The sequence below is a fragment of the Lissotriton helveticus genome, chromosome 3_1 (genome assembly GCF_964261635.1).
Source record: "Lissotriton helveticus chromosome 3_1, aLisHel1.1, whole genome shotgun sequence".
Taxonomy (NCBI): Eukaryota; Metazoa; Chordata; class Amphibia; order Caudata; family Salamandridae; genus Lissotriton; species Lissotriton helveticus.
In genome coordinates, this window is record NC_136061.1 from 1,548,836,126 (window position 1) to 1,548,861,593 (window position 25,468).

General features: G+C 45.2%; 1 protein-coding gene across 4 annotated transcripts in view; it reads right to left on the reverse strand.

The window, feature by feature from the left end:
• The window catches only part of SIDT2 (SID1 transmembrane family member 2), a 224,939-nt gene that overhangs the window by 58,204 nt on the left and 141,267 nt on the right, over positions 1-25,468 (reverse strand). For all 4 annotated transcript variants that reach the window (XM_078682294.1, XM_078682293.1, XM_078682297.1 and 1 more), the window contains 3 exons: positions 22,377-22,513; positions 19,054-19,162; positions 4,224-4,300 (listed from right to left, as the gene is read on the reverse strand). In XM_078682294.1, coding sequence (XP_078538420.1) covers positions 4,224-4,300; positions 19,054-19,162; positions 22,377-22,513 — 323 coding nt within the window. The remainder of the gene's footprint in view (positions 1-4,223; positions 4,301-19,053; positions 19,163-22,376; positions 22,514-25,468) is intronic.

Sequence of the window (25,468 nt, forward strand, 5' to 3'; positions counted from 1 at the left end):
AAGGGTCATCCTGACTGAAACCCGGAATAGAGGCTGAAAGAACGGAATCATAGCGTGAATATCCCGGACTCGCTGCTCGGGAGGATAAACCCAAAACAGCGTCGAATTCAGAACCGCTCCGATGAAGGGGAGCTTCTTAGAGGGACTCAGGTGCGACTTCAGGACGCTGATGGAGAACCCCAGCAACTGCAGAAGGTTGGCCGTATCCTGGCGGTGGGTGACGACTGCCTGGGGGAGCCCGCCTTCAACAGCCAGTCGTTGAGGTAGGGGAAGACTGACACCCCTGACCTGCGCAGATGAGCTGCGACCACCGCCATCACCTTCATGAACACCCGAGGGGCACTGGGCAGTCCTAAAGGGAGAACAGCAAACTGAAAATGCTCCTGGCTTACCGTGAACCGCAGGTAGTGCCGGTGGGCTGGGAGGACAGGGATGTGAAAATATGCGTCCTGTAAGTCCAACGCTACCATCCAGTCTCTAGGGTCCAGGGCAGCCAGGACCTGCATGAGCCAGAGTCAGCATCTTGAACTTCTCCTTCCGGAGGAGGCGATTGACGTCTCGGAAGTCCAAGATGGGGCGCAGGCTCCCCTTGTCCTTCTTGGGGACCACAAAGTAGTGGGTATAACAACCACTCCCTACTTCCTGACCGGGAACTCGCTCGATGGCCCCCTTGGCCAGGAGCGCAGAGACTTTCTGACAGAGAAGAGCCAAATGATCCCCCGACAGCCGGTGGTACCGAGATGGCATGACTGGAGGGGAGGACAGAAAGGAGTGCGAGTAACCGTAGCAGATTATCTGCAGCACCCACTTGTCTGAGGTAATTTCGCGCCAGTGGTGGAGGTGGTGTCGGACCCTGCCACCCACCGGCATAGGGTGCACCTTGAAGCTTGGATCTGGAAGGCTTAGGGGTGGAAGCAGCAGGGGGGGGGAAGGTGGACTGACCCGCTCGCTGGTTACCAGAACCGCCCCTGCGGAAGCCCCTGCGGAAGCCACAGCCGAAGCCATGCTGCGGCTGGTTCTGCACAGGCTTAGTGGAGGAGAGTGCTTGGGTGCTCTTACCCTGGCCACGAAAAAAACGAAACCCAGACGTGGCAGGGGCCTTTGTGGAAAGTCCCAAAGACTTGGCCATGGCGCACAAGTCTTTAAAGCGTTCCAGGGCACTGTCCGCCTTGTCGCCAAAGAGACGGGAGTCATCAAAGGGCATGTCCATGAGTGAGCTCTGGACATCGGGTGAGAACCCAGTGGAACGAAACCAGGCATGGCCCCGCAACGCCAGTGTCGTGGAAATCGCCCTACCCAACAAATCAGCGGTGTCCAAATCACACCTGATGGCAAACTTTGCCGCATCCTTGCCCTCCGCAATTGCTTGGGAAAGGACAGCCTGGACCTCCTCAGAGCACTGAGGCAGAACCTCTGCCACCAAATCCCACACTGCGTGGGAGTAACGGCCCAATAAGTAGGCGGTATTAACCGACCTCAACCCCAAACTGGCCGAGAACAACCTCTTGCCATATTGTTCCAGCCTCTTAAGAGTCCTTATCCGGCGGAGCAGAGGGAAAGGCACTCTGCGATGTCGAGGCCTGAATTAACAGGCTCTCAGGTGTGGGGTGAGTGGTCAAGAAGGCGAGATCACCAGGCGCCGGGTGATGACGCCTAGCGGCGTTCTTATCCACCGGTGCCCCCAAGGCCGGCCGCAACCAAGTACCCAAGAGGACGTCGGTAAGAGCCTCATTGAAAGGGAGCAGCGGCTCCGACGACGCAGACGCTGTCTGGAGCACCTTCGTAAAGGAGGTTGGTCTTAAGGGCCACTGTAGGGAGGTCGAGATGGAGAGCCTCCAAGGCTCGACGCAGCACCATAGTATAGGAAGCGCCTTCCTCCATAGTAGGCAGAGGTGAGGCAAACCCCGGGTCAGAAGACACATCAAGTTCACCCGCATCTTGAAGGTCATCCACCCAATCCTGCTCGGAGTCACACTGTCGCGCAAGGGGGTCCTCGGAACCGTCCCAGTCCTCGTCCAGGGTAGAAGGAGCCGGCAGCAGCGGCAGGGCCGAAGCTGGAGAGGGGGTCAGCAGCGCAGGGAGCGGCACCGGTAGCGGCGCCAGCCGGGCCGCACTGGAGAAGCATCCCAAAGTGGATCCCAGGCCACAACGAAATGGTCCAGGAACCGGGGCAGGGGCGGGATAAACGGCACCCAGTGCGGCGCCTGTGGCAGAGCCAGGGGCAGTGCTGGGGCCGGAGCCAAGAGCAGCGCCGGAGCCAGAGGTGCTGCACCTTGTAGCGCCGGGGCCGGAGCCGAGGGCGCTGGATCCAGTGGCTCCGGGGCTGGCGCCAGAGGCGGTGCCGCCGGGCCAACAAGATCTGGACAAGGGACCGCGGGGCCCGGAGGCGCGCCGGCGGGAGCCCGAGGCCTAAACAGGCGGTCCATGGGCGCAAGAAACTCTTGCAACTGTTCGGGAGTCGCCGACAGACCCGGGTATAGCAGGTAGGCCGCGAGACTCCCAGGCTCCGGAGGAGCAGCAGGGGCGGAGCTCCTGTGCCCCACGTCCGCCTCCGTGGAGCGACAGGGGGACGTCGGAGAGCGAACGTGCTTCTTCGACTTCTTTTTATGGCGGCGCTTACCGGAATCTGAAGGTGAAGACTCCCGCGAGCGGTCCCGCGAACGGCCCCTAGACCCGGAGCAGTGGTGAGAGGAGTGCTGGACCTCCAGCAACTTCTGGCGCCGCTCCCGTAACGCCTTTGGTCCATGGCACGGCAGTCCTGACAATCCCGGGAGTCATGATCATGCTCCAGGCAGTAGAGGCAGGCATCATGGGGGTCCGCCACTGACATATTACGGTGGCACGACCCACAAGGCTTAAAGACGGGCATCCAGGAGACAAGAAAAGGAGACAAAATGTCTCAAAAAAGTGGTAAAAAAAAAGGACCAAGGTACGTGCTCAATCCGGATCTGCGCTTTTGGCGCGGAAAAAGAAAGAACTGACATCAGCGCGCATGGGTGGCGCCTAAGTACTCTCCGTGACGTCATCTCAGCGCCTACAACGCCAATGACGGACGTGGAGTCGCAGGACGCCACCTACTGGTGCGCAGAGGTACTGCTAAGCAGAAAAAGTTTCCGGATCCGGCCTGACGCCTGGGGATATATTCTAAGGTAAGGAATCTATCAGTAACTGGTCTCTTTCAGATGCTCTCTGTCAGTGCCTTCTCCTTAGTTCTATTTCCTAAAACTGACTAATGCTGTATACACTGTTTGAAACTCAGTTGTGTGACTTCCATGATGTACAAACAAAACTGGGAGAAAACCACTGGTCAAAAATAGCAACCAGTCTGTTGCACATCCATTGAAGAAAATTATGAACAAAGCTATGTACTAATAGGTCAGAACGTAAAATTCTGGATCAGAGTGGGTTCCAATCCAACCTACCTCATGAACATTGATGAAGTAAGTCACCAATTGCGAGTCACTCTGGCTCATGGGCACCGCAGGAACGGGGGTCTCATATCGGCAACAGACCACCATGTCAGTAATCACCTTTTAATAAAGTACACTTTTTCTTTTTTTAGAACATCTCATTATAAATATAAGAGAAGGTGACAACAACGTTTTTATTTAGATTCCTAAAGTGGAAGGGTTAACTTGGGACCTCTTCCCTTTTACAAACCCCTTACACACCCCCCCCCCCCCCCCCAAGTCGGAAGCCGCTCATTTTTCAATGATTTGCAACCGGATTTTGGTTGCAAAACACTGACATCTCTCATACCGAATCACTATTTGAATGGGACGCCTACAGCAGGCCCCTTTTAAATAGAGAATAAGTATGGAGGCACACAGCCATTTTACAAGTGTTAAATTTACGGACTCTAAAATAACTTTAAAACATTGAAAGAAATGTTTGCAGTTGGAAGCAGTGATCCAGGCGGTTAGTGACTGTAAAAAAGTTTAGCACATCTGGTCTGATGTGCTTATTTATGCAGTGCTTGCTGACAAACGTTGCAATTTCAGTTGTTACCATAGGTTATATCAGTGAAATTATTATTTGCCTATGGTATGGGCAAGATAACACAGTTCTATAGCAGATAGCCCAAACATATACAAAACCTGTTTCATATAGTAGGTTGCAAGGTAAAGTCTGTAAATTCTGGTACCAGCACACAATCAGACCTAGGTTGAAATGACAGTGTTGTGTAGATTGCTTGTGATCACCACTAGAAGAGGCAGACTCACCATGTACATAGGTCCACTGCATTGCCTGATACAATCTGTGTACACGACATACAGTATTCGCCTGAAGATTCCAGTGTCTGAAAGAGACAACAACAATGGTCTGCAAGTAGGAGAAACTCATCTATGCTTCCATTCACAGAGATACTGAAGCGCTATTCAGCTCCTCAGACAGCCCTGCAGCCTATCAGGAAAGAAGTCAGCAACACATTTCTTTTCATATACAGTCCTATTACCACTTGGACAAGAATTGTACAAAAAACAGTATGTAAATCAAACAAGGACCATCTTGAGGAGGCTTGGAGGGTCAACAAGGAACCTTTTGGGTAAGTAGTGTCATAGAAGGGAGATGCAGAGAGGAAGAGGCTCTATAACAGAAAGTGCACTGTATGCCTCAAAACACATTGTGACTGCTGTCCATCAGGAAGATGCATCTAGAGGAGGAGAGATTTGCTGCTTTTTGCCAAGACCTACGTCTCCTATCTGATTTCGTTCTTGTAATTAATTCCTCTGCTTATCACTGACAAAGCAGACATTCAAATTGGAAAAAGGAAACATGTCCTCATCACCTAAATAGCACACAAACACGACTCCCACCAGATTCTCCATTTCGACTCTTGGTGACAGCAAACCATTAACAAAAAAATAGGATCTGCAAAGCAATCTGGTACAAAACAGTGTCCCAACCTCAAAGCAAAGTACATGATGCACTGTGGGTGTGACAAACGGCAGAGCTGGTTCCTTCACCAGAACAGGTCTTCCTCTGTACTCAGATAAAGTACTGCCCATATCACAGAAAGAAACATTAACATATACCAAGGTAAGCAACAAGTGATGCTGTGGTTGAACTGTGCTTCACTGTAGTTTGGGGCAGTCTCAAATTTGACGGTTCTAGCTCTTCATTCTCTTGGGTATTACCTTATGAGAGCCCCAAAATATGTCTTGCGAGGTCATGACAACTGTCTTTTAGAAAACAGTAGGATACAGAGAGAGAGGAGTATGAGCCCATCGGAGAGGAAGATCATCATACCATGTTTCACTATCTCAATTAATCAACTCAGAAACACTCATCTAATATTCACTTCTGCATTTTTGTCACAAAAAAGCAGATTAAAAGAAACTGCCAATGTGTTCTTGAAAAGTTACGTGCCTTATGTCTGTCTATAAGAATGGTTCCCAAGAGGTTTCAGTAAGATATAGCTCTAACAGTTTAGTAAACTTCCACTTTGAAATGATCTATATAGTTCGTTTTTTTAACCCCTCTTATTTTTGTGTTATTTTTTGTTCTCTTTCATTAAATGCTTTTATTACCATTCTGATCTCCTTGTTTGTTCAAAGGGCATGTACTTGGTGTGCTGTGTAAACTAATAATGTGTAATTATCAACAAGACTACACAACAGTGTAGTACTTTATGCCCTACATATGTCGACCAGGAGGACTGTTCCAATATACAAGACTGAAATAATAACATTTGAGGGAAATTTTGCCCAGCGCTGGATGGGGCCACCAATATATGTGACACTGTGCGCTTGCAGTAGTGTCTAGTGCAAGAATACCTGAAGTAAAAAATTTTTTTTTTTAAAAAGGATGACAGCCCTCAAAATTACAGATTCAACAAGGTTTACGATTTAATCCCTGTTTTTGTCCATTACAGTCAAAGTTTCTCTTTGAAATCACTTATATTTCAAATAAGGCACAGCCAAAAGGCTATCTGAGGTTACTCGCTTCATGAGGTCTGTGGAGTAACATAGGGCTTTATTTATATCTTTGCGGACAAGGAACTCTGTTGCAAGGGCGACAGAGTTCCCTTCCCGCCACGACTATGGTCTGTCTGCCTGATTTAAATTCAGGCGGGCCATGGTTTAACGACGGCAGAGACTTTTACGTCTCTGCCATGGTCGAAGTCCTCTGACTGCTTGACAGAGAATGGGCCGTCAGAGGTTTGGCTATATGTCCATACGTCTAATTTAGATGGGTGGACGTATAGCTGTTTTTCAATGCGCGTCACTGCCTGTAAGGGGCACTGAAAAGTGCTCAATACCCCTGCCGCCATGGGAGGACACTCCCATGGCGAGGGGGGAACTGTTTATTTTATTTTCAAACAGAAAATCTGGTTTTGGGATTTTCTTTTTGAAAATGTTATTTTTTTTACTTTGACGTATGGCCCCGTCATGTTTGACAGAGCTGTTCAGCAAAATTAAAATTCACTAGCAGGAACTGCCCTGACACCGGTTACTGTCAATGCTTGAATGTCTGTTGGACCTACGGACACATCATGATTTAGCTGGCGCCACCTCCATTAGGGTGATGGACAAAATTACTGTGTGGCATTGTGGAGGACAGTTCGTCCCCCAAATTATAAATGAGGCTTAAGGTCACTTCTGATAACTGCCTAAATATTTCTAATATTGTTAAACATTTCATCAATGCATATTCTTAGTTTGCAACCACAAGCACGTCATATCATATAAATTACTTTTTGTCTCAAGTAGTTGTCCAAACCAATACATTTTTGGTCATCATTTAAAACGAACATAGTAAAAATCATACATATAAACCAGAATATGAATCAAATCATGTTTTGCAGAATACACGTGTTCAGCATTTGTTCTGTGTTTGACAGATAAAAAATAAATGGCATTGTCATTTACATTGCCAATAGCTTAATCGTTAACCCCTTCGACGCTCATAACGAGCTCAGCTCCTCATGAGTTACGCCTCTCGTACACTCATGACGAGCTGAGCTCGTCATGAACCGCGGGTTTTCGAAAAACTCAGCACACAGCGGGAAAACACTTAGTGCGGATGAGGTTAAATAAATGGCATTGTCTTTTACAATGCCAATAGCTTAATCGCTTGCAAATGCATGACCTATTGCATTTACACCCACACAGAGCCACACCCACACACACACACAGAGCCACCTACACATAGAGCCACCTACAAAAAAAGCTATCCACACAGAGCCACAGAGCCACACACACACACACACACACACACACACACACACACACACACACACACACACACACACAGAGCCACCCACACATAGAGTCTCACCTATAACAGAGTCTGCGTCTTGGAAAGCGGGGAAGAGGCGACCCTTTGATACCGACTCCAGCAGTTGGTGTCCGTAAGGGGCAGATCCCACATTCCTTTCCATGCACTCACACTTCTAACTGCTCCTAAATGTTTGTGGAGGGCATGCCTGGTGGAGGGATGTAGAGGGAAAATGTTGCCTTCCTGGTGGCATTGACCCCTTTCTGAAATGGATTCTTAGTGGTTCCCAGACACCTAACAGCTGCTGACCTATTCACATTTCTACAGTCTGCAAATATGTGCTCCCTCCTTGCGGAGACAGAAACTGCAACATTTGGGGACAGACACTGTTGCTGAGGGACTGGTGCCAGCGTAGGGAGACAGGCAGACTCTTACTGGTGTAAGGACAGACATGGTGTTGGGACAGACCTCAGTGGTGAGGATGGGCACTGGTGGTGCAAGACATACACAAGTGTAGGTGGCGACGGATGTATGGGAGGGGCATGTATGGGGATAGACACTGGTATGAGGGACAGATACTGGGGGAGGGGTGGACACTAAGCGACAGACACTGGTGAAGTGGAACAGACACTGGCGACAGGAGCCAGACACAAGTGTAGGTGGCGACGGATGTATGGGGAGGGATATGTATGGGGATAGTACTGGTATGAGGGACAGATACTGGTGTTAGGGCAGATATTGGGGGAGGGGTAGACACTAAGCAGCAGACACTGGTGTAGGGGAACAGACACAAACAGACACTTGTGTAGGTGACAACAGATGTACAGGGAGGGACATGTATGGGGATAGAGACTGGTATGAGGGAAAGATAACTGGTGTTAGGGCAGATATTGGGGAGGGGTGGACACTAAGCGACAGACACTGGTGAAGGGAAACAGACACTGGTGAAGGGGAACAGACACTGGTTAAAGGGCAACAGACACTGGTTAAAGGGCAACAGACACTGGTTAAAGGGCAACAGACACTGGTTAAAGGGCAACAGACACTGGTTAAAGGGCAACAGACACTGGTTAAAGGGCAACAGACACTGGTTAAAGGGCAACAGACACTGGTTAAAGGGCAACAGACACTGGTTAAAGGGCAACAGACACTGGTTAAAGGGCAACAGACACTGGTTAAAGGGCAACAGACACTGGTTAAAGGGCAACAGACACTGGTTAAAGGGCAACAGACACTGGTGAAGGGAAGCAGACACTGGTGAAGGGAAGCAGACACTGGTGAAGGGAAGCAGACACTGGTGAAGGGAAGCAGACAGTTGTTAAAGGGAAGCAGACAGTTGTTAAAGGGTGCAGACAGTTGTTAAAGGGTGCAGACAGTTGTTAAAGGGTGCAGACAGTTGTTAAAGGGTGCAGACAGTTGTTAAAGGGTGCAGACAGTTGTTAAAGGGTGCAGACAGTTGTTAAAGGGAGCATATGGAATAACTTATGTTGAAAAGAATTTTCCACGTTGTGCAGTAACTACAATATGGAATGCAAATAAACAATACATTTGGAATACTTATCCTACATGTGGATATTTGGGATTTAAAGATACCTAAACTATCGTAGGACACTGTCTTGAAAAGCAGAGAACACGTATTCCCACATGAACTTTCATCCTTTCGTAAAAAGTGTATCACTAACACGATAACGCACGGAATAATTAAGAAGCAACAGATTAAAGTAAAGCCTAAATGATGTCACATTAGTGTAATATAAACACGGGTAATAACAACCCACTTGGTCAGGAGACGCACGTGAGTCAAAAAGAGGCTTGTGATGACAAGACAAGGCATTCCCCTTAGATTCCCCACACCAAAGATGGGGTTTCTTTACTAAAATTTGGCCTAGGTGAACAGCGTGGACAGATTTGTAATCTGAAATTCTTGCCATCACTCGATTGGTTGAACAGCTCCAGTGTTGCAATGTCGTTTTAAAAAAGTGCAAAAAATGATCGAATTTGACAAAATTACTGATTAACATAACTATCAAATTGTGGTTTTTGAAATCACCAAGTAGCAAAACAACGTCCTCTTGCGCGACACAACGTGGGTGTAAATGCGACCCCTAACACGAGGTCAAGAAGCGGCGGTGAGCTTTAAAGTGAAAAACTGGCTTTGTAGGGAATGTGATGATCTTCAGTATTCTTGGGTGGTGACACAAACTGCAACGGCAGGAATAATAACCCTGTGTTATACCATTGTTTACAAGAATCAGCATTTATAGTTTGCAAAACAGACAACTTCGTACCCCCCACTGGTGTGCGGAACAGAATAATCGATATAACACGCCCTTTTCCTCTTAAAGGTGTGGCTTAATATAGCACGGATATCTCCAGCTATTTTTAATTGTATGTGCCTATCAAATGGAAACGAAGGGAGTAATGTACACATGATGTATGCTATATTTCAGCAATTGTACAGATCTGATTAACAAAACTCAAATACACGTTTTTTTCTGCAACAGTGTGAAAAAATGAGTGGTTCTTATTTCCTCTTATTTTCAGCTTCTTTAATTGAAAAACCCCCAAAATATTCTGGCTTGGCATCTCGGAGACAGCATGGCGGACATCGTTATGTGTCAGTTTGAGAGCAGATATATGCGCGGTGTTACCTGCCAACGTGACGCGCAATTAGAGAAGCGCTAATAAATACACATTCCGTATTTATTTATGCCGGAATTTGCACAAACTTTGACCCGAGGAGGATTGCAGGAATTAGCAACAAAATCAGTTACTTTTTGATGGTCAATTTGAATTTGCGTCTATTAACGCAGGTTCGAATAATGAACCTTGAGACACAAAATTAAGTGTACACGTATTATATAAAAGTAGCGTTCGCGAGCTTCTCTTCTTTTTATAAACGCTGCCAGTTGCAATGTTCAGTTTAGAAACTAATGAATGTACTGTGAGTGTCATTAATATTTATGGGCTGAGAAGGGTCGACACAATCAATAATATATCGATATTGCTGATTTTTAAAGTTTTTTTTAAACAACTACATTTATTGGCGCCATAAAACATCACGACCCGAAAACAACATAATTCCACGTCACCCTGAATGAGAGATATGTATTGCTACGTACGGTGTTATCAAATCAAAATAAAACTTGATTTGCATTCAGAGGTGTTTAAAAAATCATAGTGATCTGTAAGTATGTTACTGAAGTAGTGAAATCAATAAAAAACAGTTAAAACATGTTTCTGCTTATTGTGACTTCCTTTAAAACGCACAACTATTCGAACGAAAAAAAAAGATATGTTTTGTCAATTCCACCTAAAGTGAAAGGCAGAAGTCAAAAAGAGGGAGTACAGTGAGCACATAGTTTCCCTTGCTGCAGAAATCCCCGGGCCGCGTGTTTACAGAAGCGTGCTGCAGAGTGTTCGTTGTTTCTAGGCACAATATTTTGAAATATTTGAAAAACGAAATTTAAAGCTGAATCGAATACAGCTGCCTGTCAGGATAATAATTAGTTCTAAGAGTCAGTAGTGAATTACTTTGGAAGTTAAAAAGGCATTTACTTTTACGTATAGGATCGAAGGTCAGGACTGAAAAGATCTCATATTTGAGAAAAGTAACTTAATACGATTATATGTTTCATGCAACAATACAGCCTGTCTATTGAGGGCTTCTCCGGTCGGCGGCGGCTGGGGACGGGCTTCTTCTCCTTGCCGGGCAGGAGCGCGGGGAGACCTCCCGTCCGCTTCCTGCCTGGCCCACTGTACTTCTGGGCCGCGGCTGCAGTAACCAATCGCAGCGCGGCACTGGAATTTGGAGGCGGGCACAGCGCCTCTCAGAGGATCCCCGGGCCGGCAGCGGCGATTTTCGGGTGATATGCGTAGTGATTCTTAACACCTGGGCTGCGGCGGTAATGCAGGGCTGATGAGGGGTAGGCTCCCTCTTTAATTTAAATATACAGCGGGGTGAGCACCAGGGACTTCTTCCGGCAGCGGCGGTGGTCGGGCAGAAATGGCTGCCTCAAAGCTCTGCAAATTTCGGATTCAATGGCGTGTTTAGGCGTTCTGAGTGACGGGTGACGTCACAGGGCGAAAGAACGCCAAAAACACGCCCCCGAATCCGAAAGAGACGGGGCTTGTTTCGAGTGACTCCCTTCTCCTCCAATGGCTGGCCTCCGTTTAGGAAGCCAGCCAATGGAGGAGAGGTGGATTACAGAGGCGGGTTCAAGCCCCGTACTCAAAATCATTAAATCTCCGACCGGAAGCTGGCAAGCCAGCATTTCCGGTCCGAGACCTAAAAAATGTACAGGTGCATGAGGAATTATCTCTGGGAGTGGAACTTAAATATTCAAGTCAATAGAGCATTATAAGAGTGCATTTGTGATTAGGTATCCCGTGAAGAAATATGTGGATTATTTTGAATATTCATTGATTAGTTTAGAATGGAAATGTTATTTATCGCTTGCACTGTTTTTCTATTGGTCTTCAAACACTAAAATATATTGCCTTGCACATGGATTATATCAGTATTGATCATGGGTCATGATAAGGCAGTGTATCCCCATCTGGGGTGAAAGCTTCATATTGAGTGTGCACTAAAAATGTATTTAATCATGTCAAATTATATCAATGAGATTAGAGTGTCTAATCTCGTAGAAATGCAAGCTCATCATTTATTGGCCTGGTTAGCGTGCTGACACAAGTGGGTCAATTTTACTTACAGAATGGCATACAGTGATGTCTAGTTCTGATTTAGACAATGATATGTGCAACAGAATCTGATGTTAAACATGAAGTTGAACGCAGCGGACCAGAAAGAATCCTGCAACCGTTTCAGTGATTCGATGCAGTCAGACAAACAGTACATAAAAAAAAAAAATGTTTATACCATTACCTGGCTACAACATATTCAGATTTTTTATGGGACAGATTGACAATCTATTGTTCTGACTGGGTTATTACAGAGTGGATTGCAATTCCAATTTTCAGGACAACGGAATGTGTGCCAGATTTTAGATGTTGATACGGAGGTTCAACAATGCAGATCAGTAAATAGCTTATCGTTTTTTAGTAGTTCGGTCTAGACCAACACAAATAGGGAAGGAAATATAGTTCAGATAACTGAACTGGCTAATCAGTTTTATAAAAACAAAAAGCTACTGGGGGGTATTTGTAAGGTGGTGGTTTCAATGTAAATGAATTCTTTCCAAAAAGTTATTAGAGAACTTTAGAGGAGACTCAGATTTTCTGACAGTACATTAGAAGGTGCTAAGTTCACATATATTAAACCCCAAGGGGCTTCCCAAACCTTTTAAAGCACAACATAATTTTTTAGAACAAAAGAGTTTTACGACCCTCCTAGCTTTAACTGATATGAGGCAGGGTGGATTTTTTAACATGTAATAGTAAAACTGCCTTCAAAATGCTATGACTTACCAACATAACATACTCTTTACAATTATTTGAATTCCTCTCGAACAGTAATTGTTTGTAAATGTCACAACTTTGAGCAAACCCTTTCATATTTCTTTATAGGGCTGTGGCCTAAATACTGATCTGTCCATAAAAACGGGAGTTTTTAGAGTGGGGTGCTGGCCTGTGGCATTTGTTCACTAAAATCACAAGGCTTTTAAAAATCATGTTATTTTAAGCACAGAATATTAAGTAATTTGCCCAGAGCCAACGCCTGGACTTGCACCGGTTTTCCCAGATTCAAGTCGGCAGCTCTGGCGGTTAGGCCATATTCATATTTCTAAATTTATGTGTGAAAATCATACACAAGTGGGATGATTGTGTGTGATTAGGTATAGAGAGAACATTCTCTGTTGAAATGGCTTTGTAAAGTAAAAAAAAAAACAGCCGAAAGTATTGTGTGGGAATACTTGCAAAGACTTGTTTAAAAAATGGACTCAAAGACATAGTTCAGCACCTTTGTACCAGTGGTGCTGGAACAATGTTCAGAGTACGGAGGCTGACAATGTTACATCACTGAAGTCATAGGGATTGTATAAAAACCTAGCCTCACACAAAGTGCAGCAAATGTATTCAGCAGGAGAGTGGTAAGGGTGTAGCATGTACCAGGTGATGCATTTGAGTACACGTTTGCAAATATTTGATTAAAGCATTGTGCAGTAGCGCACTGTAATTTACAGACAACACATTTTCCACTAAGGTTCCTGAGCATTCCAAAGAGGCCACATAGTCACAGTTATATAATGTCTTCTTTGTTCTGATATTAGGTCTCCTTGCGGTATACCCATACCATAGCCCAAGGTCTTTAAATTTGATTTTGATTGTACATCTTTGGCCTGATATTTTCATAGGTTTCAAATTCAGGTTTATGGGAAACTGGGTTTATGGTGAATTACCAAGATTTTTCTTTACTTTGGATTTGTGTTAAGTGCTTAGGTTGTACTGAACTGTCTGTACTAATGAGGAGTTACTTTATATATTAAGTATTGGAGGAAATACTTTGTGACCACCTATTATTACTCCTTTTTCTTCCTGGATAGTACTTTATTGTACTAAATGATGACATTATGGCAGAATGTGTCATTGTGTCCTTCTGGCAGATATAAGATATAGTCTTTTCGTCATTATTAGGCTTTCTATTACTACTCACGTAAGATGGCCGACCTTGGGTGCGTTATTCAGGATTATGCTTTATATTTAATGTTTAGGTTTCTTTTCTTTCTGCGAGTGATTTTGTTGCTATTTAATACATTTTAACTAACCTAGCTTTAATGTGTGGTTAAGTGTGATTATATAAGATAGTAAGATATACAGTCCTTGTAGATTTTGATATGCAAATCCAAAACTATGCATTTCAAAATGGCCACTCTTTGTTGCAGCGCCCTATGGTGTGTAACACGATTTAGTCCTATCTTGAGTAACACGATTTAGTCCTATCTTGATTGCTTATTATGGTTCTTGATCAGATAAACATGGCGCTGATGTAGAACAGAGAGAAGCGTACTCATGTTTGGCGGTAGCGTTTTTGGAGTACTCTCCAGTTGGTAAGTCCCTGAATTGTGAGGACATTATTTTTATTATTTGATTTGGGTCACCGCAGTATGTTTAGTTTAACCCTACATACAATAAGTTAGTATTATATGACATTTTCCATGATGCTATACATTTTACTTTACCCAATCACACTATTAGTGGACTGGGTGTTTTGTATGTGGTCATAAACTATGAGCAGGCAATCTCATACTTGTGTATTTTTTGCGTTTGATTTCAGACTTATTGAAGGATCTTCATCGTATTTGTTTAATAGTGCCTTTTGCTACTTGTTGATAGTGACGGACGAGACCAAATTCTGGAGTGGTGAGTGTGGTATTAATTTAATGGTGGTCTCTGGGATTAGTTTTGTGGCATGCTATGAATTGACAAGTTACTTACCTTCGGTAATACTATCTATAGAGACTGTATCTAGCTGCAGATTCTTTAACTTAGCATTATCCCCATGCGTCAAACTGGATTTGGAAATGCTGGAGTATGGCCCTTCATGGCGGAAGTTGGCGCTGTTCGGCTCTGCGTCGGCATCCGCACCAGAAGTGATGCGAGCAGCGCCTATATAGGCACCACCCCAACGTGATGATATCCATTTCGTTTTGCGACCTTGCCAAGCCAGAAGCGCGGAGCCATGAAGAATGTTGATGAACTGGTGTACATCACTACGAGCCTCATAAGTGTGGCCTGCTATGTAGAACTCTATTCGCAGAGCAGGGAGGATGGGAGGGTCGTAAGGAATCTGCAGCAGGATAGTGTATTTTCCAGATAAGGCGTTACCAAAGGCAAGTCACTTCATCTGATAGGGAATTCTAACTGAAGATTCCTAACCTTAGAATGGATAACCAAGCAACACCTCCTCGGAGGAGGGGCTGCAAATAGATTAGGCAAAAAAATTCTGCAGGACCGAAAGGGCAAAGTGCTGACCGTCCTGACCTGACCGTCCTGGTAGTACTGCTTGGTGAACATGTGAACATGTGAACATGTGCAAAGATGCCCACGTTGCTGCCTGACAGATGCCCAGGATAGGATTCCATGAGCTAACGCAATGGTTCACCCTTGTATCTGGTGGAATGAGCATGCAAACCAGAATGGGGTTGCTTTTTGGCTAATGCATAACAGATCATTATACAGAGAACTGTCCATCATGGGTTACCAGCAGGATACAGGAGGCCATTAGGCCCAACAGCCTCAGAATCAGTCTCACCACAATCCAGGACAGAGGCTGAAGCATCAGAATCATAGCCTGAATATCCTGGCCTCGCTGTTTGGGAGGGTAAGCCCGAAACTACACTGTGTCCAGAACAGCTGAGATGAAAGGGAGCATCTGAGAGGAAGTCGGGTGTCACTTCGGCACATTGATCGTGAACCTCGAGTGCAGGAGGTCGGAGTAGTCTGGAAGTGGGAGACAACTGCCTGGCCCCCTGTCCAGGCAATCTCCGATATGGCCTTAATGTATGCAATAGATTTAAGTTTTCTCCGGTACCTTCTCTGTGAACTCTTTGGTGTATCCTCCATGAAACTTCGTCCAAACAACTTATTTTCGCAGATTATGGAGCCTCAAGCTATGCTTTCAGACTCAACGGTGGAGAAAAAGAATCTGAAGATGGCGACCACGAGTGGGAGCTTCTGAGGAGGGTGTAGGACATCAGAAAAGACTTGGATAAGATACCAACTGAAGAAGAAGAAGAAGTGAAGTTTATAAAGCGCATGGCTACCCCCAACAGAGGTGTCCCAGCACTAAAATGCAGATTCACAGTGAGGAGAAAGGGGAGAGCTACGGGAGCCTAAAGAGCCAGGTTTTCAGCGCTTTCCTAAATACCGGTTCTGACTCAATCATACAAAGATGGACAGGCATGGAATTTCAAAGTGACGCAGTTCTCACCGAGAATGGTCAGCCGCCTGTCCTAGCCTTAAAAAAAGCGAAGAATCCTGAGCGGTTCCAGGTGATTAGATCTCAGAACCCGGTCTTGATGGTAGTTTTGAAGTCTATGTCTCAAGTAACCCGGGCCCCTATCTCTAGTGGCTCTGTAGGCGAAGATAAGTGCCTTATACTCAATCTTCCTATTGACAGCCAGCCAATGGAGGCTCTGCAGGCTAGGGGAAATGTGGTGGCGGAACGGCACTTTCCTAATAAGTCTGGCCAGAGCATTTTTAACAATTTGCAGTCTGCGGACCAGATAAGCTGGTAATCCAATATTAAGACTATTGGAATAATCTAACTGGGACGTGACCAATGCATGGCCCACTGTCTTCCTGCAATCTACTGGAAGGAAATTAAGGAATCTCCGTAGAGCTCTCAGCTTCCAGAAGCATGGCGAGGAGATCTGGCGAATCTGGGCCTTGCAGGAAAGGTCCTTACCAAATTTAAACCCCAGATTTCTAGATGAATATACTGGGATCGGCGGGGGTTTAGCTCTGAAGGGCACCAGAGCTCAGGCAACGGGGTGAAGATTGATTGAAGAATAAGACCTCGGTTTTCTCTGTGTTTAATTTTAAGCAAGTTCCAGTCATCCAGGCAGAGATGTTCTTAAGGCATTCTGGCAAAAACAGCCTCAGAGTGTTCTCTGAAAGATAACACCAGCTGAGTGTCATCAGCATAGGAGACTACTCTCACTCCCCATTTCTCGACCAGAGTCGTGCGGGGGGTCAAATAAACATTGAACAAAATAGGGCTCAGAGCCGAGCCCTGGGGAACACCACACACAAGGGATTTCTGGTAAGATATGTGGGGCCGGAGAAATACCTATTGAGAGCGGTTCTCAAAAAACGACTGGAACCAGGACAACGTTGCTGCTGATGCCTGGCCTTGCTGCCCTGGTGGCCCCGACGATCGGGGCTTACTTTACGGATCTTCGCTGCTATTTCCCGTCTGCCTGCGGCGCCTCCCTGGGACGCATAGCAGCCTGCCTTCTTCTCTGGACCCGAGACGAGGTTGCCTGCCATCCCGCAGCTCAGCAGAGAAGAACGGCTAGACTGCGGCGGGGAGATCCTGCCTTTGCCAGTGTGCTGGTCCTGGGCTGTTGCTGCCAGTAGTCCTGCTGGCACCTTTCTGGGGCTTTGTCGGAGACGCGTGGGTCTTGTTTCCCCCAACGAAGCCGGCTTCAAGAGTGCCGCGACGCGGCTGCCCTGATCACCAAGTTGGTCTCCCTCGCCTGCACCGACGCCCCCCCCATATCCCGTGGATGCCTTCCCCTCCAAGGCTGCTGCCTAAGCTCCTGTGTCTTCCCTGCTTTCCTTAAATTCCTTAATTCTGATGTGCCGTAGGTGATTGAAGACCTTGACTTCCTCCATACCTGATCTGGTATCTGCCCCCATGCAGCCCTGCTCGTGGGGTAGGATTTCCTTTTTGGAATGTTTTTTAATCTGATTTTTGTTTGCTCGCAATGCCGCCATTTTAGTTTGTGAGGTACCTGGGGTCCGGGAGTCTGAGACCGCCATCTTATGGTCTCGTCATTCCCCTGACTGTCTCATTCATTTGATCAGTGCCTTGTTCCACTTTACTGACTATTGGCTGTTATCTGATCTGTATTCGCTACCCCTTTTTCTCTTCACCCTCTAAGCTACCTTTTTATCTTTTTTCTGTGCTAATGTAACGGCCTAGTAACTGATGTTAAGTTGTAAAAGATGTATTCTGTGTAACAATATGTAACTGTCATGTAAAGCGCTTTGATACCTCCGGGTCTAGCCAGCGCTATATAAAACTCTTCAAATGAATAAACGTGGTACCCCTCACCCCCAAGTGTTTAAGTCTCTCCAAAAGAATCTGATGAGACACCATGTCAACTGCTGTGGAGAGATCCAACTGCACAAGCATTGCAGAGATGTCCTGGTCTACCGATTCACATACTGTTTCAGCAACTTCTAAAAGTGCTGTCTCCGTGCGGTAGCCCGATCTAAAACTAGATTGAGAATCATGGAGACAATTGTTGGATTCAAGGAAATCGGACAATTGCTTCTGTACTTCCTTCTCAAAAAGTTTAGCGGTGCTGGTAGAAGGGAAATAAGCCTAAAATGTTTGTGTTCTGCTGGGTCAGCGTCTGGTTTCTTAAGACTAGGCAGTAAATAGGCTTGTTTCCAGGCAGCTGGATTAATGCCTGTTGATAGTGAGGAGTTCCAAATCTGGTTCAGCAGCGTATTTAGCAATGGGGCAAGTAATTTAAAGAACTGAGCTGGGCAGGGGTCACCCGGAGAATTTGATTTACATTTGTACAGCTCCATGAAAGATGCCTCTGGCAGAAATGGGCGAATTTCAGACCAGGTGCCATGGGGGGTCAGAGGTGAGATTTAACATAGAAGATGGCATATTAGTTGGATTTTCTCCTGAAAAAGTCCAATAGGTCAGCACAGAGGGTAGACGAAGGGAAAACAGTGCAGTCTAGAGCCATCTGCTTTGTAAAACATTGGCCAATTTTAAATTCTTCTTTGGTTGAGTTGTCAGATAATTTAATTCGGTTAGCAAAGTAGTCTCTAATGGTGGGATTGTCGACGTCCAAAAACAAATAAAATGAGAGGACTACTAAAAACAGGAGAATACCGGACCCAACTACTAGATGGCGGAATAATGCACAGCATGTGAATCCAGAAAAGATTCACGCTGCAAAAATATATGAACTTTTATAACTTAAGAGCGATGTCCAGGGTGAAAAACCTTAATTGCCATTTGTTAAAAGGCATTTTAACTTCAAAATAACAACACTTAATTAAATATATGCTCCTACAGTGATATAATCTCAACTTTAACACAATAGTCTGAGTACAAGAAGACACATTTATGCGGCAGCAATGAGTGTATCTGGTGGAGAAGAGGTAAGGAATTCTTACCCAACTTCCAGCGGCCCATGTAGTAGAGTTGGGAGCTCAGCAGCAATGTGGCAACTATGTGAATCACGGAGAAGATGATCCAGAAAACCATATTCCCTTTGCCGAAAACCTAGAGAAATCAATGAATAAAGATATTCTTTAGAAATGAGGGAGCATATTACAGGACACAAGGTTTACCTGTGAGCTGGGCCATGCATGAACAATGTCGCCCGAGACATCTGCTACATGACTTCATGCACACAATTTACATTCAGTTTCTAAAACTTGATATGAAAATTCCCTCATCTGCCAAAGCACACAAGGTCAACTTCTAATTAAAATATTGTTGGGTAACCAACTCTGCTAAAACCTGTAATGCTAATACACTAACAGCTCACCTTACTGCTGCTATAGTCACATAACCTAATTTTATGACTACTTTGCAAGCATATACCCATTTTCATGCTACAAAACAAACTATAAAGTATGCCAAATGTCTACTACTGGCTTTGCTCCATCCCCATCTCCCCTCATTCTATTTATTTTCCAAGTATCATGCTCTCACCAGGATTCTCTCCTCTTCCCTGCTTCTACCCCTTATTATTTCCACCTTTCCTCTGATCATCCTACATTTCATTTCTGGTTTCAAATTTTTTAGGTCCTTCTCTTTTCTTTGGCATTTTTGCTTCTCTCCTGTTACCCTTCAGATTTGTTGTGAGCGAGGGTGTTAGACTTGGCTTTTTCAGTGGCCTGCTGTTTTTGACCAATTTTTTATTGGTTTTAGGACTCTGGGCACTTTACCACTACTAATCAATCCTAAAGTGCATATGCTCTCCATGTAAATTGTGTTTATGGATTGGTGTTTCCATGATTGGCTTATTTGATTTACTACTAAGTTTCTAGTAATGTGCACATGTGTGCACAGGGCCTGTGAATCAAATGCTGCTAGTGAGCCTGGAGCACAGATTGTGCCACCCACACAAACAGCCTTTCAAAGGGTTCTCAGACCTGCCATTGCAGTGTCTAAACGCAGTTTTTACTGCCATGTCGACCTGGCAAGTGCACCCACGCTTCCCTTCTCTACATTTAAGGCAACCCTAAGATAGGTCCAAGGTACCCCCATGTGCAGGGTGCAGTGTATGTGAAGGGTAGAACATGTTTGTGTGACATGTCCTGACAGTGAAGTACTGTGTATTTTGTTTTTCACTATTGAAAGGCTGTCTGTCCCATAGGTTTAACATGGCAGTTTGCTTGCAACATTTTACAAACATAACTCTCCATTGGGATAGGATAGAGAAATGTAGTGTAGTATGCCTGCACTCAGAATTTAAAAATACATCTTTTAGTGAAGATGATTTTTATGTTGTGTGTTTGAAAATGGCACTTTTAGAAAGTGGGCATTTTATTGCTTAACCATTCTGTGTGCCTCTGCCTTTTGTGTATTCCCTGTTTAGAGTGAGAGGAGCAGGGTGACTCATAGTCATACTGAATAGGCCTGGCTGCATTAGAGTAGTGGGAGGAGTTGTCACTTGCCCCTGAATGGACTGTGGCAGCCTTCCATAAAGCTGTCTCAACCTCCTGTGGTGAACCTACCTGAGTCACGCTGAACTGGTTTATGTGTGTCAGAGGAACTTTGTTTGTAACAATTTTAAAGGAAAATGTGGTATAAATATGGGAGCCCTGACCCCAGAACTTTTGATTACTGCTGGACTAACGTACCTGCCAGGAAGAAGAGCTGGAAGAGCTGTGAGGAGAGACTACCACTTTGCCTCATGCTTTGCTGGGTTAGCCTGCAATTGCTGCTTCTATCTTGGGCAGAGAAAGGACTGGATTGTTCTTTCTGCAACCTAAGTATCTCTAAGGGCTTGATGTAGAGCTTGCCTCCTGTTTGAAGTCTCAGGAAAATAAAGACTTCAACATCTTCTGGGTAACACCTCTGGGACAGTGTTTTTTGGTGGCCACAGAGGGAAACCGCAGTCTGAGGCTGTCCCCGAGTCCGCCGGTGGTTCCGTGACCTGAAGGCACCGCAAAGGGCACAACTGCAGAGGGCACAGCTGCACTTCGCACCGCAAACCTGGTCTCATTGATGACGACATTTGCCGCCGCTGCCTGCACCGCGATCTGTGGGCACCGCACTGCCTTTTTTCACTTTGCTGCCGTGGTCTCATCGACAGTGCCGCTGCAAAACTGACATCGCCGCCACAGCCTGCACTGTGGTTTGGGGCACTGCTTGTAACTTACACAACGCACCGTCCCATCGCGCACCGCAGTCTTGGCCCACCAACACCAGCCCCAACAACTCCAGATCCTCAACTGGCACTGCGGCTTGTAACGTGACCTGTCAGCACCGCGACGAGCAACGCCCCACTTCGCACCACAGCCCTGGTCTCACCGAAGCCGCTGGATGACCACCACCGAGCCGCTGCTTGCACCGCGACCTGGGGGCACTGCACGCCGCACCACTCCGCTTCACATCACAGCCTCGACGTCTGCCACAGACAGCCCGCAACTCCGCAGTCACCCGGAATAAAAAGGTACTGTTTTGAGGATCTTCCAATACTGCGGTCGGCCGGAACTGTTGGACTTGGGTGTCACAACACAGTGATAGCCCCAGAATGAGCTATCAACTTCAAGGAACTGTATAGAAAGTCTAGTTTTGCATTATTCGCATTTTAAACACTGTATGTTGGATTGTTATCATTTTGGTCTTGTTTTACACAGATAAATATCGGATATTTATCTAAAACTGGTGTGGTGTCCTTTTATAATGTTTTCACTGTATTACTGTTGGTTATATGCAAAGGTTTTACACACTGCCTCTGAGATAAGCCTGACTGCTAATGCCAAGCTACCAAGGGGGTGAGCAGGGGTTATTTTAGACGTGCAGCTCCCTTATCCAGACTAGTGGTGGAGTCTGACAGGCTTAGGTGCATACCCTAGCCAGACAGAAAATCCATTTCTAACAAAGGAAAAATCAGGCTCTCCTGCTCCCTTGCATCCAATCAGTGAGCGAGCAAACATGCCTTCACTGTGCAGTGTTGGCTCACACAATGGATTTCCTGACTCCAACCCTTAAGACTTAGCACCCTGCTGCTTGTGCACCATGCTGACAGAAAAGGAGAGCCCAAGTAAACATGTGGTCAAGAGGATTATGGAGCAAAACGAACAATGATGTGCCTATGAAAACCTCATATAAGCTTCTCCAGAAAAAACCCAGCAAGGAACAAGGCCAGACAATGGTATTATGTCCAACAAACCTCTCTCCAATTCATAACATCAACATTCCTATTACTATCCCTACTGCAGTCACGAGTGCAAGATTACCATCAAAGAAAGACGCTCACCACACCAAGGACGGAGAAGAAGATGACAAAGGCAAGACAGGCATAGGCACTGTAGGCACTGGCGTTGATGTCAGAGTGCCGCTTCTGGTACAGCTTCAGCATGCAGAGGCCTGCAATCATGTACATGAAGGAGGTGTCTGCAGATTCAGAAAAAAAGTAGGGAGAGAGGTCAATAGGAAGGGGATGTGGATACTGTGAAGTAAAAAAGAAAATACATTGTTTAATGATTGTATGATTTTACAAATGAAGACATGTATGCCTTCTTCTCTTCACTGAGTTCTAACAGTAAATATATATATATTATGTGACAAGTCACACACTTTGACATAATTATTTTAAAAATCAGCCAACATTCAGAAGCCTTGTGTTACAAATGAGTGCACACTAAATGCTTCCAATTCATTCAGGATATTTAGAATTAGGATCTCCTCATTACTTGCACAGGTTTACTTGACCAGGAGGACGTGCTAGCACCTGTGTTTAAATTCAGAAACTTTGCTCCAGATCAAAATTACATTCATTTTTCACACATGACTAGATCAAAAGATATTGATGACAGTCTCAGAGAACGAACTGTTGCTCCTCACAAGCCTGCAAAGGTTTATAAACGATTTTCTAAGCAATATGAAGTAGAACAGCAAATGTCAGAGTTTATAATTATATTGCTAAGAAGGGGCTTAGCAGGTGCTCTCTGGCCAAATGAAACCAAAATGGAGTTGTTCAGCTGTAACGTTTAACATTTGGCAAACACAAGGGGGTGATGGATGGAGCACTGAAACTTTTCATACACTCACCCCAAGTCACAGATCTGGGTTGAATCCATCATCGCTCTTTAGCTCACATCGCCACCCTAGTTCAGACACAGCCATATGCAAATCAGTCTTGACCTTGTGCCTCATGGGAACAGTCCAGCCCGAACTGCAAAGCTAGGTCTTCTCTGGACTGGAAACAAGCATTCAAGGACCGGTTTCATACACCAAATCCAGTATCACCACACAAATCTCATACCTACTGTCAATCATGGGAGCGAAGGGGGCTGAATATGTGGGCCTGATTTGGAGCCGCAAAACCTAGATGCCTCACAATCATGGAGTCCACCATGAATTCTTGTATGTACCAGCATATTCTAGATAAAAATGTAGAGACCATCTATCCAACAGCCGAAAGTGAACCATGCAACAGGGCAATGAACTAAAACACACCAGTAAATCTTTGACTGACTAGCTGAAAAAGAAAATAATCAGGATTTTGGAACGGATAAGTCCAAAACAATACTTCAACCCTATTATAATGAGGACTAGGCTAGAATTCTCCCCCAGCAATATGAGCATGAGGATATCTTTACTTGAAGTTATTTCTTATAAAGGGGTTCTGTTTCTGAATCATGTGGTGCACTTACTTTTCCACTCAGGGCTACTGAGTTTTGGCGGATGTTTTGTTTAATAAACATTCAAAAAAGTGTGAGCGATATTTGTCAAATGAGGTCAGGTTTACCTACTCTTAAGACCTGATGAGCACTAAATAAAGATCAGATATGTATAAATATGAAAAACCATGAACTCAAGTGGTGTACTTTCTTTTTTACATCACTGTACATAAAAAGAAGAGATACATCGCAGTGAAGAGAAAATAAGGGGTGAACATGTCCTTTAAAGAGCCGGGAGAGGTAACAAGTATAAAAGGTGCAGAAACAAAAGAGTCAGAAGTGAAATACTAGGTGTTGGTCTAAAGCTGGGAAAAGAGAATTGTAATTGGAGAGAGGTGAGTAAGAAGGGCAATCAACAGGTTTTAAGAGAGAAGAGAAGACTTCAATGAGGATAGAAAGGAAGACATATGTAAAGCAAAGAGGGGTGGGTAGAGGGAAAACATGTCTATAGAGAGCAGAGAAACAAGCGCTAGACTGGGATAAACAGGTTTATAAAGGGCAAAGAGAAAAGTGATCTAGAAGGGAGAGAGGCGGGTAATAAAAAGTGGAGGCAAACAATTCTGGAGAGGGCACACAGGGATTAGGTGGGAGAGGAGAGAATGAGATGTGCGGTAAAACCAGAGACATGTGGATTACAAAGGGAGGGGGAAGGGGACGTGTCTAAGATTGGAATGAGACATGAGATGGTAGAAAGCAGATAGGAAGCCTGGTCCAGAGAGAGGTGAAAAAGAAGGCTGTTGATAACAGAACTGCTAGGACCAGCATACAATAACTTGCATTAACTACCCAGTCATGATGGATGCAAGTGTCATGAGGGGACACCTGCCTACAAAGAGGAGAGCAATTAGCTGAGATAAGCAGATTTATTATCAGAGTTGTGTAGGGTTAAAAGACCCTGGCACTATGTCCATTTCACAACCTGCTCATAATTTTACCATTCTGGCAGACAGAGTATGTTTCCCCATGTCACTAAACTCCTGAGAAGTACTTTACATGATTAACACATGTTGCTCACCAACAGTGTTAAACTCTGAGGGTTGGCAGGGGGCACCCAAAGTGAATCTTTATTTAACAGGATGAGACACCACTAATGGTTGGTGGCAGCTAATTACAGTGGTGGTGAAAATGCCTTTTCACCTGCACCCCAACAGAAAGACTTCCTATCGATCTCCTTGGTAAATCAGAACACTGTGTCATAATTAGAACCACCTCACTCCTCTTTGGGCTTGAAGTGCACAAGGTGGGTTTTGGTACATTTGAGATGGGGTAGCCATAGTGGGTTCCCCCATGGAGTATGTAATACCTACGGTTATAGGGAGTGAAAAACGACTAGAGAGGGAGTTAGTGGTCTCGTCTTATGATGCATGTGCTGTACACAGTTTCTTAGATTTCTTCCTAACTCTACAATTGTTTGTAATGCCAACTACAACTGTCTTACTTCAATAGTTATTCAGAGTAAGGTGGAAGAAGGAACACTTCTGGTACTGGACCTGTATCAAGCCAGCTCCTGCAGGTCAACATTTGACTTGGCAGGTTTAGCAATACAGAAATATAAGAATGGGTCAAAAGCATAGCGGGGGTTCTGCACCATTCACTAAAAAAATGGCTTGCATGCTCAACCTATTGATTCTGTGCCAATATTTGGCAAGAGGATGTCTGGAAGCAA